At 35.9% G+C, this 13,924-nt stretch overlaps 1 protein-coding gene across 1 annotated transcript in view; it reads right to left on the bottom strand.

Moving 5' to 3' along the window:
- Positions 1-13,924, bottom strand: part of DNAH11 (dynein, axonemal, heavy chain 11) — a 342,929-nt gene that overhangs the window by 264,928 nt on the left and 64,077 nt on the right. The window contains exons 21-25 of the mRNA XM_012659401.1: positions 11,464-11,622; positions 10,442-10,525; positions 8,830-8,988; positions 6,111-6,233; positions 5,254-5,376 (exon numbers count right to left, since the gene is read on the bottom strand). Of these exons, the coding sequence (XP_012514855.1) occupies positions 5,254-5,376; positions 6,111-6,233; positions 8,830-8,988; positions 10,442-10,525; positions 11,464-11,622 (648 nt within the window). The remainder of the gene's footprint in view (positions 1-5,253; positions 5,377-6,110; positions 6,234-8,829; positions 8,989-10,441; positions 10,526-11,463; positions 11,623-13,924) is intronic.

Here is a 13,924-nt window from a genome sequence, read left to right as displayed (position 1 = left end):
TAATACAATACTAAGCTCTCTTATCACTGGGGCTTGCTTTAATGCCACGTCGTCTGGTTAGTCCTTCTCACCATTCTCTGATGCTGAAATCTCAGAAAGTCACTGAGTAGAATTCCATTCCCCTCATTCTCCTCCACTCTAGCTTTTTAACACACTTGACTCTTTGCTGGGGGGAAAACCCATCCCTTGGTTTCTACAATACTGCAGTATCCTGATTCTACTATTTCTCTGACCACTCTCTCCCTGCCTCCTTTTGTCTTCTCGTCTTGTTCACCACATGCTGCCTTTTCCAAGGCTGCATTCTCAGCTGGCTTATGTTATTTACCTGCCTTTGTCTAGCTCATCAATTCTCAAGATATCAACAATGACCTTCCAACCTACAGCTCTGGACTGAACCTCTGTGCTGAGCTCTGGTCTGACTTTCCACCTTTACATAAATATCCCTCATGCTAAAACTGAAAATAATAATGTCATTTCTCTAAACCAGTTTTTTTTTTCCTAAGTGCCTAACGTCTAATAACACTACTGTTATTATTTCTTCCAAATAATTTGTCTCTTCTACCTTTCTTGTCTCTCATGTCCAAAGAGGTGCTAACCCCTATAATCTGAGAACTCAAGACCATATATGCTGTGTTCAGGCCAATCTCTCCAGCCTTACTTTACATTCCTCCCTTAAAGAAAATCTATATTCCAAGGAAACTGAACTCTTAAAATTACCTCTGAACGGCAGACCCATTCTGACATTCGAAGGTGTCACAACATTGTCTCTGTTGCCTAAATATCCTTTTATGACTGCCATTTTTTGTCAAATACTAGCCCATCCTTCCAGTCTCAGCATAAACGCTATCACCTTACAAGGCCCTCCCAGAGTCCTTCACTCTACCCAGTCAGACAGCCTCTCTGTCTCTTCTTAGGCTCCTTGAAGTCCTTCTGTTTCTCTCCCTACTCAATTGCAAGTTCCTCGAGAACAAGTGTTCCTACCTTCGGATTCCAAATAGTATCACACCTGGAGCCTGGTACAAATAGATGCTCCATGAATAAATAAATAAATGTCTATTATTAGAACTTGGAAAAAATCTAATATCATGATTTAAAATAAAAAATCTGATTTTAAATACATATTCATCTAACCTTGGAGCACCTAAATATGTAAAGCAAATATTAATAGATCTAAAGGGTGAGATAGACTGCAATATAACAATACCTCACTTTCAACAGAAGGCAGATTATCCAGGTGAAAAATCAATAGGGAAACAGAGGAACTTGAACACTTTAGATCAAATGTACCTAACAGACATGGACAGAGCATTTCATCCAACAGCAGCAGAAACACATTTTTATGAAGTGCACATGAAACATTCTCCAGGAAAGATCATATGTTAGGCCACAAAACAAGTCTTAAGAAATTTGAGAAGATCAAAATCACATCAAGTATCTTTTCTGACCATAATGGAATAAAATTAGAAATTAATGAGAGAAATTTTGGAGAATCACAGATATATGGAAATTAAACAACACACTCCTGAACAACCAATGGGTCAAGGAAGAAACTGAAACAGAAATTAGAAAATATCTTGAGACAAATGGAAACAGAAATGGAACATACCAAAACTTATGAGATGCTGTAAAAGCAGCTCTAAGGGGGAATTTTATAGCAATAAATACCTATATCAAAATGAAGATCTCAAATAAATAACTTAACATTATCTGTCAAGGAACTAGAAAAACAAACTAAACCCAAAATCAATAGAAAGAGGTAAATAATAAAGATCAGAACAGAAATACATAGAGTCTAGAAAGACAATAGAAAAAAAAAATCAATGAAACTAAGAACTGGTTCTTTGAAAAGATAAAACAAAATTGACAAACCTTTAGCCAGATCAAAAAAAGAGAGAGATGACTCAAATAAAATTAGAAACAAGAGGAGATATTACAACTCATATTACAGAAATATGGAGGAGGAATACTTCCAAATGCATTTTATGCAGCCAGCACTACTCTGATACCAAAGCCAGACTATACTATGAGAAAAGAAAATTATGGGCCAATATCCCTGATGAACACAAATGCAAAAATCCTCAACAAAATACTAGCAAAGTGAATTCAACAGCACACTGAAAGGATCATTCACCATGATCCAATGGGATTTATCCCTAGGATGCAACGATGGTTCAACATACACAAATCAATAAATGTGATACACCATATTAACAGAATAAAAGACAAAAACCATATGATCATCTGAATACATACAGGAAAAGCATTTGACACAATTTAACATCATTTTATGATAAAAACTCTCAATAAATTAGGCATAGAAAGAATGTACTTCAACACAATAAAGGCCATATAAGAAAAGCCCATAGCTAACATCATAGTCAACAATGAAAAGTTGAAAGATTTTCCTCTAAGATTAGGAACAAGACAAGGATGCCCACTCTTACCACTTCTACTCAACACAGTACTAGCCAGAGCAATTAGACAAGAAAAAGAAATAAATGGCATCCAAATAGAAAACGGAAAAAGTGAAATTGTCTCTGTTTACTGATGATATGATCTTATATACTGAAAACCCTAAAGACTCCACCCAAAAACTATTAGAACCAATAAACAAATTCAGTAAGGTTGCAAGGGACAAAATCAACACACAAAAATCAGTAGTGTTCTTTTACACTAGTGATTAACTGTCTGAAAAGGAAATTAATAAATCAATCCCATTCCCAATAGCATTAGAAAATACAGTTCAATAGAAGAAATAAGATCTAGCATTAGATCAGTAGGGTGACTATAGTTTACGATAATTTATTGTATGTTCCAAAATAGCTAGAAGAGAATAATTCAAATAATTCTAGCATAAAGAAAAGACAAATATTTAAGGTGGTAGTATCTTAAGTACATTGATCTGATCTTTAAAAATATGAATGTATTAAATTGTCACATGTATCCCAAAACTATGTACATTTATCATGCATCAATTTAAAAAATATTTTTTAAAAACTTAGGAGCAAATTCAACCAAGGAAGTGAATGTTCTGTATACTGAAAACTATACAACATTGATGAAAGGAATTACAGATGACACAAATGGCAAGGTACCCATGTTCACAGATTGGAATTACTAATATTGTTAAAATGTCGATACTACCTGTTATGATTTGAATGTGTCCCCCAAGGTTCAGGTGTTGGAAACTTAATCCCTAATGCAACAGTGTCTGAGGTGGGACCTTTTAGAGGTGGTTAGGTCATTTGGCCTTTGTCCTTATTAATGGATTAATGTTGTTATTTCAAAAGGTAGGCATGTTATCACTATAGATTTGTTGCAAAAGCAAGTTCAACCCTCTCTTGCTCTCTCTTGCCATGTGATGGCTTCCACCATGTTATGACACCACAAAAGCCCTCCCCAGATATGGCCCCTCAATCTCGGACTTCCCAGACTCCAGAACTCTGAGCCAAATAAATTCTTGCTCATTATACATTACCCCATCTGCTACATTATGTTATAGTAGCACAAAATGAACTAAGACACTACCCAAAGTGATCTATATATTCAATGTAATCCCTATTCAAAATTCTATTTTCCACAAAAACAAAAAAAAAAATCCTAATTTGTATGTAATCACAAAAGAAGTCAAATAGCCAAATGAATCCTAAGCAAAAAAATGAAGCTGACTTCAAAATTTATTACAAAGTTATAGAAATCAACACAGCATGATACTGACACAAAAACAGACACATTAACCAATGGAACAAGATAGAGATCCCAGAATTAAAGTCTTGCAGTTATGGTCAGTTGACTTTCAAAAAAGGTGCCAAGAACACATGATGGAGAAGTGACAGTCTCTTCAATAAATGGTGCTTTCAAGACTGGAGATCCACAAAGAGAAAAATGAAATTGGACCCTTATCTCAAACCATATACAAAAATCAACTCAAAATGGATTAAAGAGTTAAATGTAAGACTTGAAACTACAAAACTATTAGAAGAAAATAGGGAAAAAGCATCATGACATTGGTCTGGGCAAAGATTTTTTGGATATGACCCCAAAAACATGACAACAAAAGCAAAAATAAACAAATGGGATTGCATCAAACTAAAAAGTTCCATACAGCAAAGGAAACAATAGATTGAGGAGACAAGGCATAGAATAGTAGAATATATTTACAAACCATATTTTAATAAGGGGCTAATATCCAAAATATATAAGAAACTCAAACAACTCAATAGCAAGAAAACAACCCAATCAAAAAATGGGCAAAAGACCCAAATAGATACTTCTCAAGGAAGACATACAAATGGCCAGCAGGTGTTTGGGAAAAATGCTCATCGTTACTGATCATCAGGGAAATGCAAATTTAACCCACAGTGCAATATCACCTCACACTGGTTAGAATGGCAATTATCAAAAAGACAAAAGATAACAAGTGTTGGCGAGGGTGTGGAGAAAAGGGAACCTTGTATGCTGTTGGTGGGAATGTAAATTAATATAGCCATTATGAAAAACAGTATGGAAGTTTTTCAGAAAACTAAAAATAGACCTACCCATACGATCCAGCAATCCCACTTCTAAGTATATATCAAAATGATATGAAATTAGTTTGCTGAAGAGATATCTGCACTCCCAGGTTAACTGCAGCATTATTCACAGTAGCTAAGATATGGAAGCAACCTAGGTGTCCACCATCAGATGAATGGACAAAGAAAATGTGGTATATACATAATGGAACACTATTCCTTTTAAAAGGGGGGAAATCTTGTCATTTGTGACAACATGCATGAACCTGGAGGGTGTTATGCTAAGTGAAATAAGCCAGGCATAGGAAAACAAATACCACATAATGTCACGTATATGTGGAGTCCAAAAAAGTTGAACTCACAGAAGCAGAGAGTAAAATGATGATTACTGGAGACTGTGGATTGGGGGATGTGGTAGGTGGGGAAAGAGGAGATGCTGATCAAAAGGTACAAAGCTGCAGTTAGGAGGAGTAAGCATTAGTGATCTACTGCACAGAATGGTGACCATAATAAATCATAATAATGCATTGTATTTTTTAAAATTGCTAAAAGAGTAGATTTCAAATGTTTTCACTGCAAAAAATGATAAGTATATGAGGTGACAGATTTGTTAATTAGCCTGATTTAATCATTCCACATTGTAAACATGTTATCAAAATGTCATATTGTACCCTATAAATATGTATATTTGTCAATTTAAAAAAATAAAATTAAAAATCTGTAATAAAAATATCCATCTTACTTGGTTGTGTTCTAGAGTCTCAAAAAGTTGTTCATCAGACTTCAGTAATGGAATGCCTGTTCGATAGTGAACTTCATAAGAAAACTCCATGGTTGCCCAGGTCTGACTGATTTCAATAATAACCTAGTAATCAACAGTATAAATTAAGTTATATGCACAAATGTTTAATTTAGGATCAACACCTGGGCTATTATATAAAATTTAAAAAATGCTTACAATTTCCAAAGAAGCAGACAGATATCAACTATTATTTGCCTCATTTCTTTTTTCCTCCAAATAACACATGGTGATGAGGTTTGGGGAATGAATTTTACCACACTAATATCAAACTTCTATTGAATCTGAATTTTACATCCTTCACCAAAACAGAAATCCAGAGTAGGATGGAACAATTATCTAAAGGTTTGGTAAGTATTTATTTACAAATTAGCTAGCATGAGAGAGTAGTACCCTGAATGTGAACTTCAGTCCCCCGTGTGAATCTAAGTTTATTGCCTCTCTATACCTCAGTTTCCCCATCTGTAAAATAGGGATACTAATATTACTTAGGTCAGAGGGTTGAGTTAATATAAATAAAGCACTTAGAATGGTGCTTGCTATAAAGTGAAGGATATGTAACGTTTTCTGCTGTCATCATCATCATCAACAGGGCCAACCCTCCTGTTTTACATATTTACTGTGACTTATAAATAGAGTGATTCTGTTTGTTGCCCAACTCACATACCCAACAATCAGCAAAGAACAAACGAGGACTTGTGAATCCAAAGCCCCAGGACATCGAGAGGCCCACTCCAAGTCAGCTTCTACACTAACACCCAGAATTAGCCTAGTGGAAAGACACAGTCCGAGGACACTACCTTCTCAGTCCCCAATTCCTTCACAGCTTTGTCCACAATCTTTCGGACATCATCTTCCACTCTGTGCAATTGCAGTGCTAACAAATCTGCCAAAGTCGTGGCTTCATTTATTGAAAACTTGACCTGCTTAGGGGAAAAAGAAAAGGTAGACTTTATATTCCACATATGTTCATGGTTCCTTTTGCCTAATGGCTAGAGAATCGAATCATAACGAAAATATACTTGAGCTAGGTGCCAAGTACATCTCTAGTTCTGAAAGGTGCGGACAGTCCAAGACATTCCTTTTTAACTCACAATTACTGAGGCATCACCCACTGGAAGCGCCAAGGTTTAGCCATATTCACGCTACATTTCTTTCTTTTGTTTCATATCTTTCCCTTGTCAGCACATTTCTTATCTCCTTTGCCCACAAAACCCATTTTTAAAGAGAATTTCATTGTTCATTTACTATAATTTGGTTGAAATCCCAGGAATCACGTAGTGGCTCATTTGTCTTTTCTTCCTTAAGAACCCTATTCACTGAACATAATTCCCAGTTGCTTCCGTGATTTAACCTAGTTTTATCACTAATTTAATCTTAGTTCCTTAGCAAAAAATACTCTTACTCACACTGTCATTATTCATATTTACCATGTGACAAGTAATTCACATATATTTCCTCCTCATCTTATTGACTCATCCCACCCCACTCCAGTATTTGGTTCTTAGGAAGCTCTGAGCTCTTCCTCAGTGCCCAAACTCATTCATGTCTCTTATAAACGAAGAGCTGACCTGGCCACACAGTTGCAGGAAAGCCATTTTCTTTCCTGCTTTTGCTAAGGATATCCAGTCTCTGCTTCTTGGACGCTGCATCCCCCTCTGGCTCTCCCTACCCTGTAACGTTCCTCAGCACCATCCACTCCTCTGCATAGATGGACCAAACATCCCGGTTTGCCCGGGACAGAGGGGTTTCTAGGATATAAGACTTTCAGTGCTAAAACCTGAACATGGAAAGTCCTGGGAAAACCAGATGAGTTGGTCAGCCTATCTTTGCATCAATTTTGACCTCATTCAGTAGGGCTGTGCAATAGGGCTGTTCTTATACAATTTGAGTACTGAACTTGGATGCCAGCCCAGGTGACAAATGGAGACTGAATCCAGCCTCTGCTCTACTGTCCTGGGGACAGCCTAGAGGACAGTGCCTCTTTCCACATTGTCTGCCAGAGAAGATGACTCTTCCATGTTGCAGAAAGGCATAATAACAGGGAAGCCAAGACTGTGGTGTGGCAAAATTTCATTGGTAGAAATATGAGGAGGGGGTGGGGAGCCAGGTGTACAGACCACTCACTACCTATTAAAAGATTCAATGAAGATTTTCTGAATGATCAATTACAAAGTCGCAACATACAACGTTTAGAAAACCCTATGAAAAATATTATTTTGACAGCTTCAGGAAGCTTTTATTGAACACTTACTACATACTTGGTCCTTTATATATACAGTCATATGTCACGTGATGATGGAGATACATTCTGAGAAATACATTGTTAGGGGATTTTGTCATTTTGCAAACATCATAGAATGTACTTATATAAACTTAAATGGCATAGCCTACCTCACTCCTAAACTATATGGTATAGCCTATTGCTCCTAGGCTACAAATGTGTACAGCATGTTACTGGACTGAACACCATAGGCAACTGTAACACAATGGTAAGTATTTGTGTATCTAAACACTAAAACATAAAAATGGTACAGTAAAACTGGTATTAATATTATAATCTTATGGGACCACTGGCATGGTCCACAATATGCAGCCAGTAGACCAAAATCTCATTATGTTGCATATGACTCTGTATGTGTGTGTGTTTGTGTAATCTCCAATTTGTTCACCAAGTCTGCATGGGAAGCATTATTTTTATTTCACAGAAGATAACTTGCCCAAGAACCCAGAGTTACTTTATGGTTTCAGTCAGGACTGCAACCATAAACCCCAGGCTGTTCCCACTTCTCTAAGCTGCCCTTGCCCCTGTCTCCCTTCCCTGCAAACTCTCCTTCACATCTGCGAGCCTCTCTCCACAGTGTGTCCCTCAAGCTCTTGATTTGCCTAAGGAGAAAACACACACACACACACACACACACACGGCTTCCTTTCACATATTTTAAACTCATAAAGATCACTTTCCTTGAAAAATAAAGTGTAAGGCTGATGTATTTGCTTTGCAATAGGTATAGAAAGGCAAGAAAATAGAACCTCAGGTGGTATGGACACATGAGAAACCATTTTATATCTTGCAATAAAATTGAAACCATCAAAAGACCATCAAAAAAGACACCATTAAGAAAGAAATTATGGGGGAAAAAGTCACAATTCCAGAATTCTACTCCCCCCAAATTCCCTTTTATACCTTCTGATCCTCTCCACAAGTTTCTTTGCAGACATTTGGTGCTGTATAAAATGCTTTCATATTATCTCACACGCTCCTTACGAGATCCCCCTCATTATATTAATAAAAAGCAAAACTGAAACGAGAGAGGTTCAGTGACTTGCTTGAGGTCACACAGGCAGTAAGAGATGAAAGGGGAGCGAGAACTAGGACCTGCAGGTGTCCAGTCCACTGGTTTTATCTCAAAGAGCTTGATCTCTTCGCAAATTCCACCCCATCCCAGATGATTAGAACCGAGGAATGCCACTGCACAGTCACAGAAATATTCAGTTAGAGAGACCCATAATACTGACCCCAATGGTCTTCATCAGCTGGCGCCAGTGCCTATCCCTGAGGGCAGGGTTCTGTAACTCTGCGACGGCTCTCAGGGAGGTTGTCATGTCCTTCACTGTGCCTGCCAGGCCTGCGTACGCACCCCAGACTCGGACTTCCTTGTCTAGGGACCAGATTTCCTAAAGAAAAGTGGGAAAAACCCCAGTTCCCTAGATATAATAATATATTATATAATTTGTCTCCTTTGGAAGAAATACACATTTCCCCACTCCTGAATTAAGAAAGAGAGTGAAAGTATTTAAACCCCCAGGCTAAGGACAAAAACCAGAGAAATGGAAGGGATCCATTTGTTTGTATATTATGAGTCCACTGTGTACAAGCCACTTGGATATGTTGGTTTGTTATTCGCAAGATCTAAATGGATGTCCCATGAGGAAACCAACAGGATATTAAATGTAGGTAAGTAACAGAGTTCACAAGACACATGCAATGAAGAACACTTTCTCTAGAAACGTAAATGAGAGAAAACAGATTGTTACTAAAACCCCTTTTGAATATCTGACTCATTTACATGGTAGTCTTGAAACGCTGTCTGCCTTCGAGTGTCTGTTCCTTGGAACTCAAATATTTCATGATTTTAAGTTGTCAAATAGGGTCCTTGACTTGGCTGCCCTCTTGGCCCATGGAACAACATCAGCAATTGTGAATGAGAAAAATCCACAATAAAACAACTACATCTTAGCACAAAGTAAAGGACACTGCCAATTGTTTAAGAAAAAATAAAAACAGAACTTCAGTTGAGAGTGGAGGTTAAGTTGTCACTCTGAAATGAGATAACCAAACAGCAGAGGAGATAAGTAGGCAGTGAGCGTAGAACGAGATTCAGTGACCCCATGACATCCAAAAGAATGAAGAGACGTTTTAGGTAGGGTCTTTGGCACTGGAATAACATGGCAGAAAATACTTGGAAGAGTTGGTAGGAGTTGAGCATGGGACTGAGTCAGGGACAAGGATTTTCTGGGGCGGGAAGAAAGCCGAAGGCCCTGCCACTGTTTAACTGCCTCTCGCTGCTATGCATTTTAGCTTTATCCAAAGAAGTTCTACTCTCCTCAGAGGAAATATGGATATGGGGACTAGATATCAAAGTACTAAAGTCAAACAAGCTCAGTTCTGTATATATTGAGCCCGCTTGGGATACTGGAATAATTGAACAAAGATAATATTCCACAGAAACCCAGAAGTTGCATATCTTCTTAGTTGCCCAAAATTCCAGAACCAAAAGCTACCTTTTCAGATATGAGATGCTTATGGTGGCTACGGAAAGAAATAAAAAACTTTTATAAGCCCTGATAATCTTTCTTTCCATCCTAGACAGCCATAGGAAGCTCATGATTATAGTTTCTTCTCACAAATTCATTAGCCCTAATATGCTTTTATCAACTCGTTCACAGAAAGGCAGGCTTGATTAGAAGTGCAACTGGCTAAGAGTAAAAAAAAAATACCGTCTGATACCATTCTGTTAGAAGTAAATAAAGACATGCAGTCCCACGCAGCAGACACTAGGTTAGGGAAGATGGAAGGAGGTGGTGCTGAGAGAGATAAATTGCTGTAACAGACAGTTATGGAACTCGCCTTGGCAAACCTTCTGAGTTCTGCATCCATCTGTTCCACATTAATCTGTCTCCACTGGGTTTTAGTCCAATTATCAGTGCTTCTCTGCAAACGCACAAGCAGATAAAAGTGTCAACAACATTTGGTGAAAGCAAGCCTCTGCAGCAAAATATATAAACTGATGATACACAGTGACTCTATCATCCCGTGGAAAATCAATTTTTTAAATATTAACTGCACTTGTCAAAACTTCCCTATTACCAAAACAAAAAAGTTGTCAGAACATGTCAAGCTTAAGGCTAAAACACTGCGATACATTAATTTCTAGTAGCAATGATAAATTCCATACACACACCATCATTATCACTTAATCCTGTGTACTTTGGATAAACTGATAAGTATATTACTATTAAGAAACAGATTTTTATAATTCTACACATAACATAAAATGAGCTTTCGCAAGACGACCTTCATCTGGTGTAAACAAAACTCTCATTAACCATTTCTTGACCATATTTTATATCTTGTTAATATATTTCTACATGGCTTCCAACCAACTTAAGAAAATTACATATAATACATGTTGCAATATGCATAGTTCCTAGAACTTATTTTTCTACTTTTTAACTTAATTAACCACACACAAATTAACTTTATTTTCAGTGAGGATATACATGCACACACATGTAAGTATAAATATGGGTGTTTACATGAGTTGGTATGTATAGGTGACCCTATATATGTGATATATATTTATACATTAATTTTTATTCATATCATACAATCCCTCAAAAAAATTTGAAGCAGTTAGCTCATTACACAAAGTTTCATCCTGAACTAAAAACAAAAACAACTGATATTCAGGGAAGAATCTTTCACTAACATATATATAAACTCTAATTCTGGGAGAAGGGAGGGAATATAATGTCCACATATTTCAAGACATTATAAAACACAAATGACTTAGACTCTGAAAATTACCTATTTATACCAAAGAACTACTAAAAGAAAAAAAAAGCATGCTTCCACAAAGCACATCTTACTCTAACATAAATAATGACATCCCAGAGTCCCTTGAGCAATTTTATTTCTTTGCGACACTGCCTCATTTGTTTGTATTCTGGAAGAGCCACTTCAAAAAGATGAGTAGATTCTTGCATTTGCAACATTTCTTCTTCTAATGCCTCAAGCTCTTGATTTGCCTATGGAGAAAACATACACACCTGCATACAAACTGTCAGAGAAACAGAAGCCACACAATTCTGTAGCTCTGCTTATTTCAACATTGCAAACTTTGATTTTAAAAAGAAAATAAAAAGAAATCTGCAATATAATTATGGGAAAATGTAGAAGGCTTTAGATGAGTAAACTCACACTACACAAAAAGTGAGAATAGACTATTAATAAATACCATAATGGTACCAATACTCTCCTATGCACATATTATTTCCATGAATACAATTTTTCCTCTTGATTTTCATTGTACAATTGGAGACACTGAGAAGCGAAAGGTAAGGCTCTAGAAAGGTGAGGCTCTAGATATTAACTTCCACTTAAGAATAAATTACCCCTTTGATAATCACTTGGTTTAAGAAAAAACTTTATTAAAAAATACCCTAGAGATTATCAAAAGTATCAAATATACTCAAGAGAATTCATGAAATAAAATGCTGGAGCTAATAACAATAGCTGGTATGAAAATTTCACATGGTTATCTTTACCAAGGCCCCCCTGCCATCCCTTCTATGTAGAACAGTTTCCATTTTATGCCAAATATAAGCCGACTCATTTTCTTTTTTATTAACAAAGTTGTACTTTATATACATGGTAAAAGTTCAAGTCATCCAGAAAAGGTCGGAAGGCAGGAAAGCCACCCCCAGGTTCGCTTTCCAGTTCTTCTGGGTGCTGTAACTCTCAATTCTGTGCTCAAGCTGCTCTTCCTTGATCAAGTGCAGACACTACGCTAAGTCACTGGCTTTGCAAAAGAAGGATTTGATTTTGTTTCTCCACTTTCTATCTTCTCCCATCCTCCTCCCCAAATCCAATAATTATATTATTTTAGTTCCTTTGATTTTCTTTTAAATTTTGAATCCTCAATCCTTTTGCGTTCCATCAATCTTCAACTTTCTAAAACTGACAAGTAAAAATTGCATATATTTATTGTATACAATACGATGTTTTGAAATATTTCTACATGGTGGAATGGCTCAATTGAGTTAATTAAAATGCACTACCTCACACATACTTCATTACCTCATTTTTTGTGTGTGCAGTAAGAACACTTAAAATCTATGCAGTAATTTTCAAAATAAAATACATTGTACAATATATTAACTATAGTCACCACATTATACAATAGATCTTTGAACTTATTCCTCCTAAGTGAAATTTTATATCCTCTGACCAACATCTCCCTGACCCCAACTCTCTTAATTTCCAACTGTGTAATTAATATTAGCACCCTGCTTTCATTCTTACAAGTTACTATCTTTATAAATAAGAACTACAATTCTTTGACTTACTTTTACAAATTTTATTATGAACATTTTTATACACATGAAAGGATATTTATGTGTGTGTGCCCATCCAGCCTAGGAAATATTATTAATAACTTTTAATACCTTTCTCAATTGTATCCCTCTCCTTTCTACTACCAATTTAACCACCAAACCTAAATTTTTATTTAATAGTCTCCTGAATTTTATATGTTCACTATATGTGTATGTATTGCTAAGTGATAAAATTTTAAAATTTGTTTTAAAATGTATAGTTTTATACTAAATGTATATGTAAAGATCTTTCAGTTAATATTTTTGAAGTATACTCATATATTCATGAAGACGTGTGTGAAGTTCACGCATTTCCACTGCCATATAGTACTACCTTGTATGAATATACTACAATTTATTTATTCTACTTCTGATGGTCATTTAGGCTTTTCCTAAATTTTCATGTTTCCTAGTGTATAACATTTTATGTAGAGTTTTGTTATCCTTTAATGGATTAAGAATATCTTTTAAGAGTTCCTATCATGAATGAAGGTTGAATCATATCTAAAGATTTTCTGGCATTTCTTGAGATGATCATATGATTTTCTCTTCTTAATCTGTTAATGTGATAAACTAACTGATTTTTCTAATGTTAAGTCAAACTTGTTTTCCTGGAATGAATTCAACTTATTAATAAACTGGTATAATTTGATTGTTTTGTTTAGTACATTTGCATCTACATGTACTTGAGAAAGACTAACCTATAGTTTTTTCTTTCTCATACTGTCCTTTTGTAAAAATTAGACATGCTTCATAGAATAATTTTTTAATGTTTATTCTTCTTCTGGTTCCTGCAATCATATGAACAAGATCTGTTTCTTGAAACGTTCTTGGAATTCACCAAGCCTTCTGGGCCTATTAGTCTCTCTGTTGGAAGATTTTTTTTTTTAACTACTGGTTAATTTTTTTCTTTTTATTTTTCTACTAGTTAATTTGTAATAGTTATATTATTATT

This window comes from Propithecus coquereli, unplaced genomic scaffold, assembly GCF_000956105.1.
Source record: "Propithecus coquereli isolate 6110/MARCELLA unplaced genomic scaffold, Pcoq_1.0 Scaffold61, whole genome shotgun sequence".
In the NCBI taxonomy this organism is placed as follows: domain Eukaryota; kingdom Metazoa; phylum Chordata; class Mammalia; order Primates; family Indriidae; genus Propithecus; species Propithecus coquereli.
This window is presented reverse-complemented; position numbering and strand designations above follow the sequence as displayed.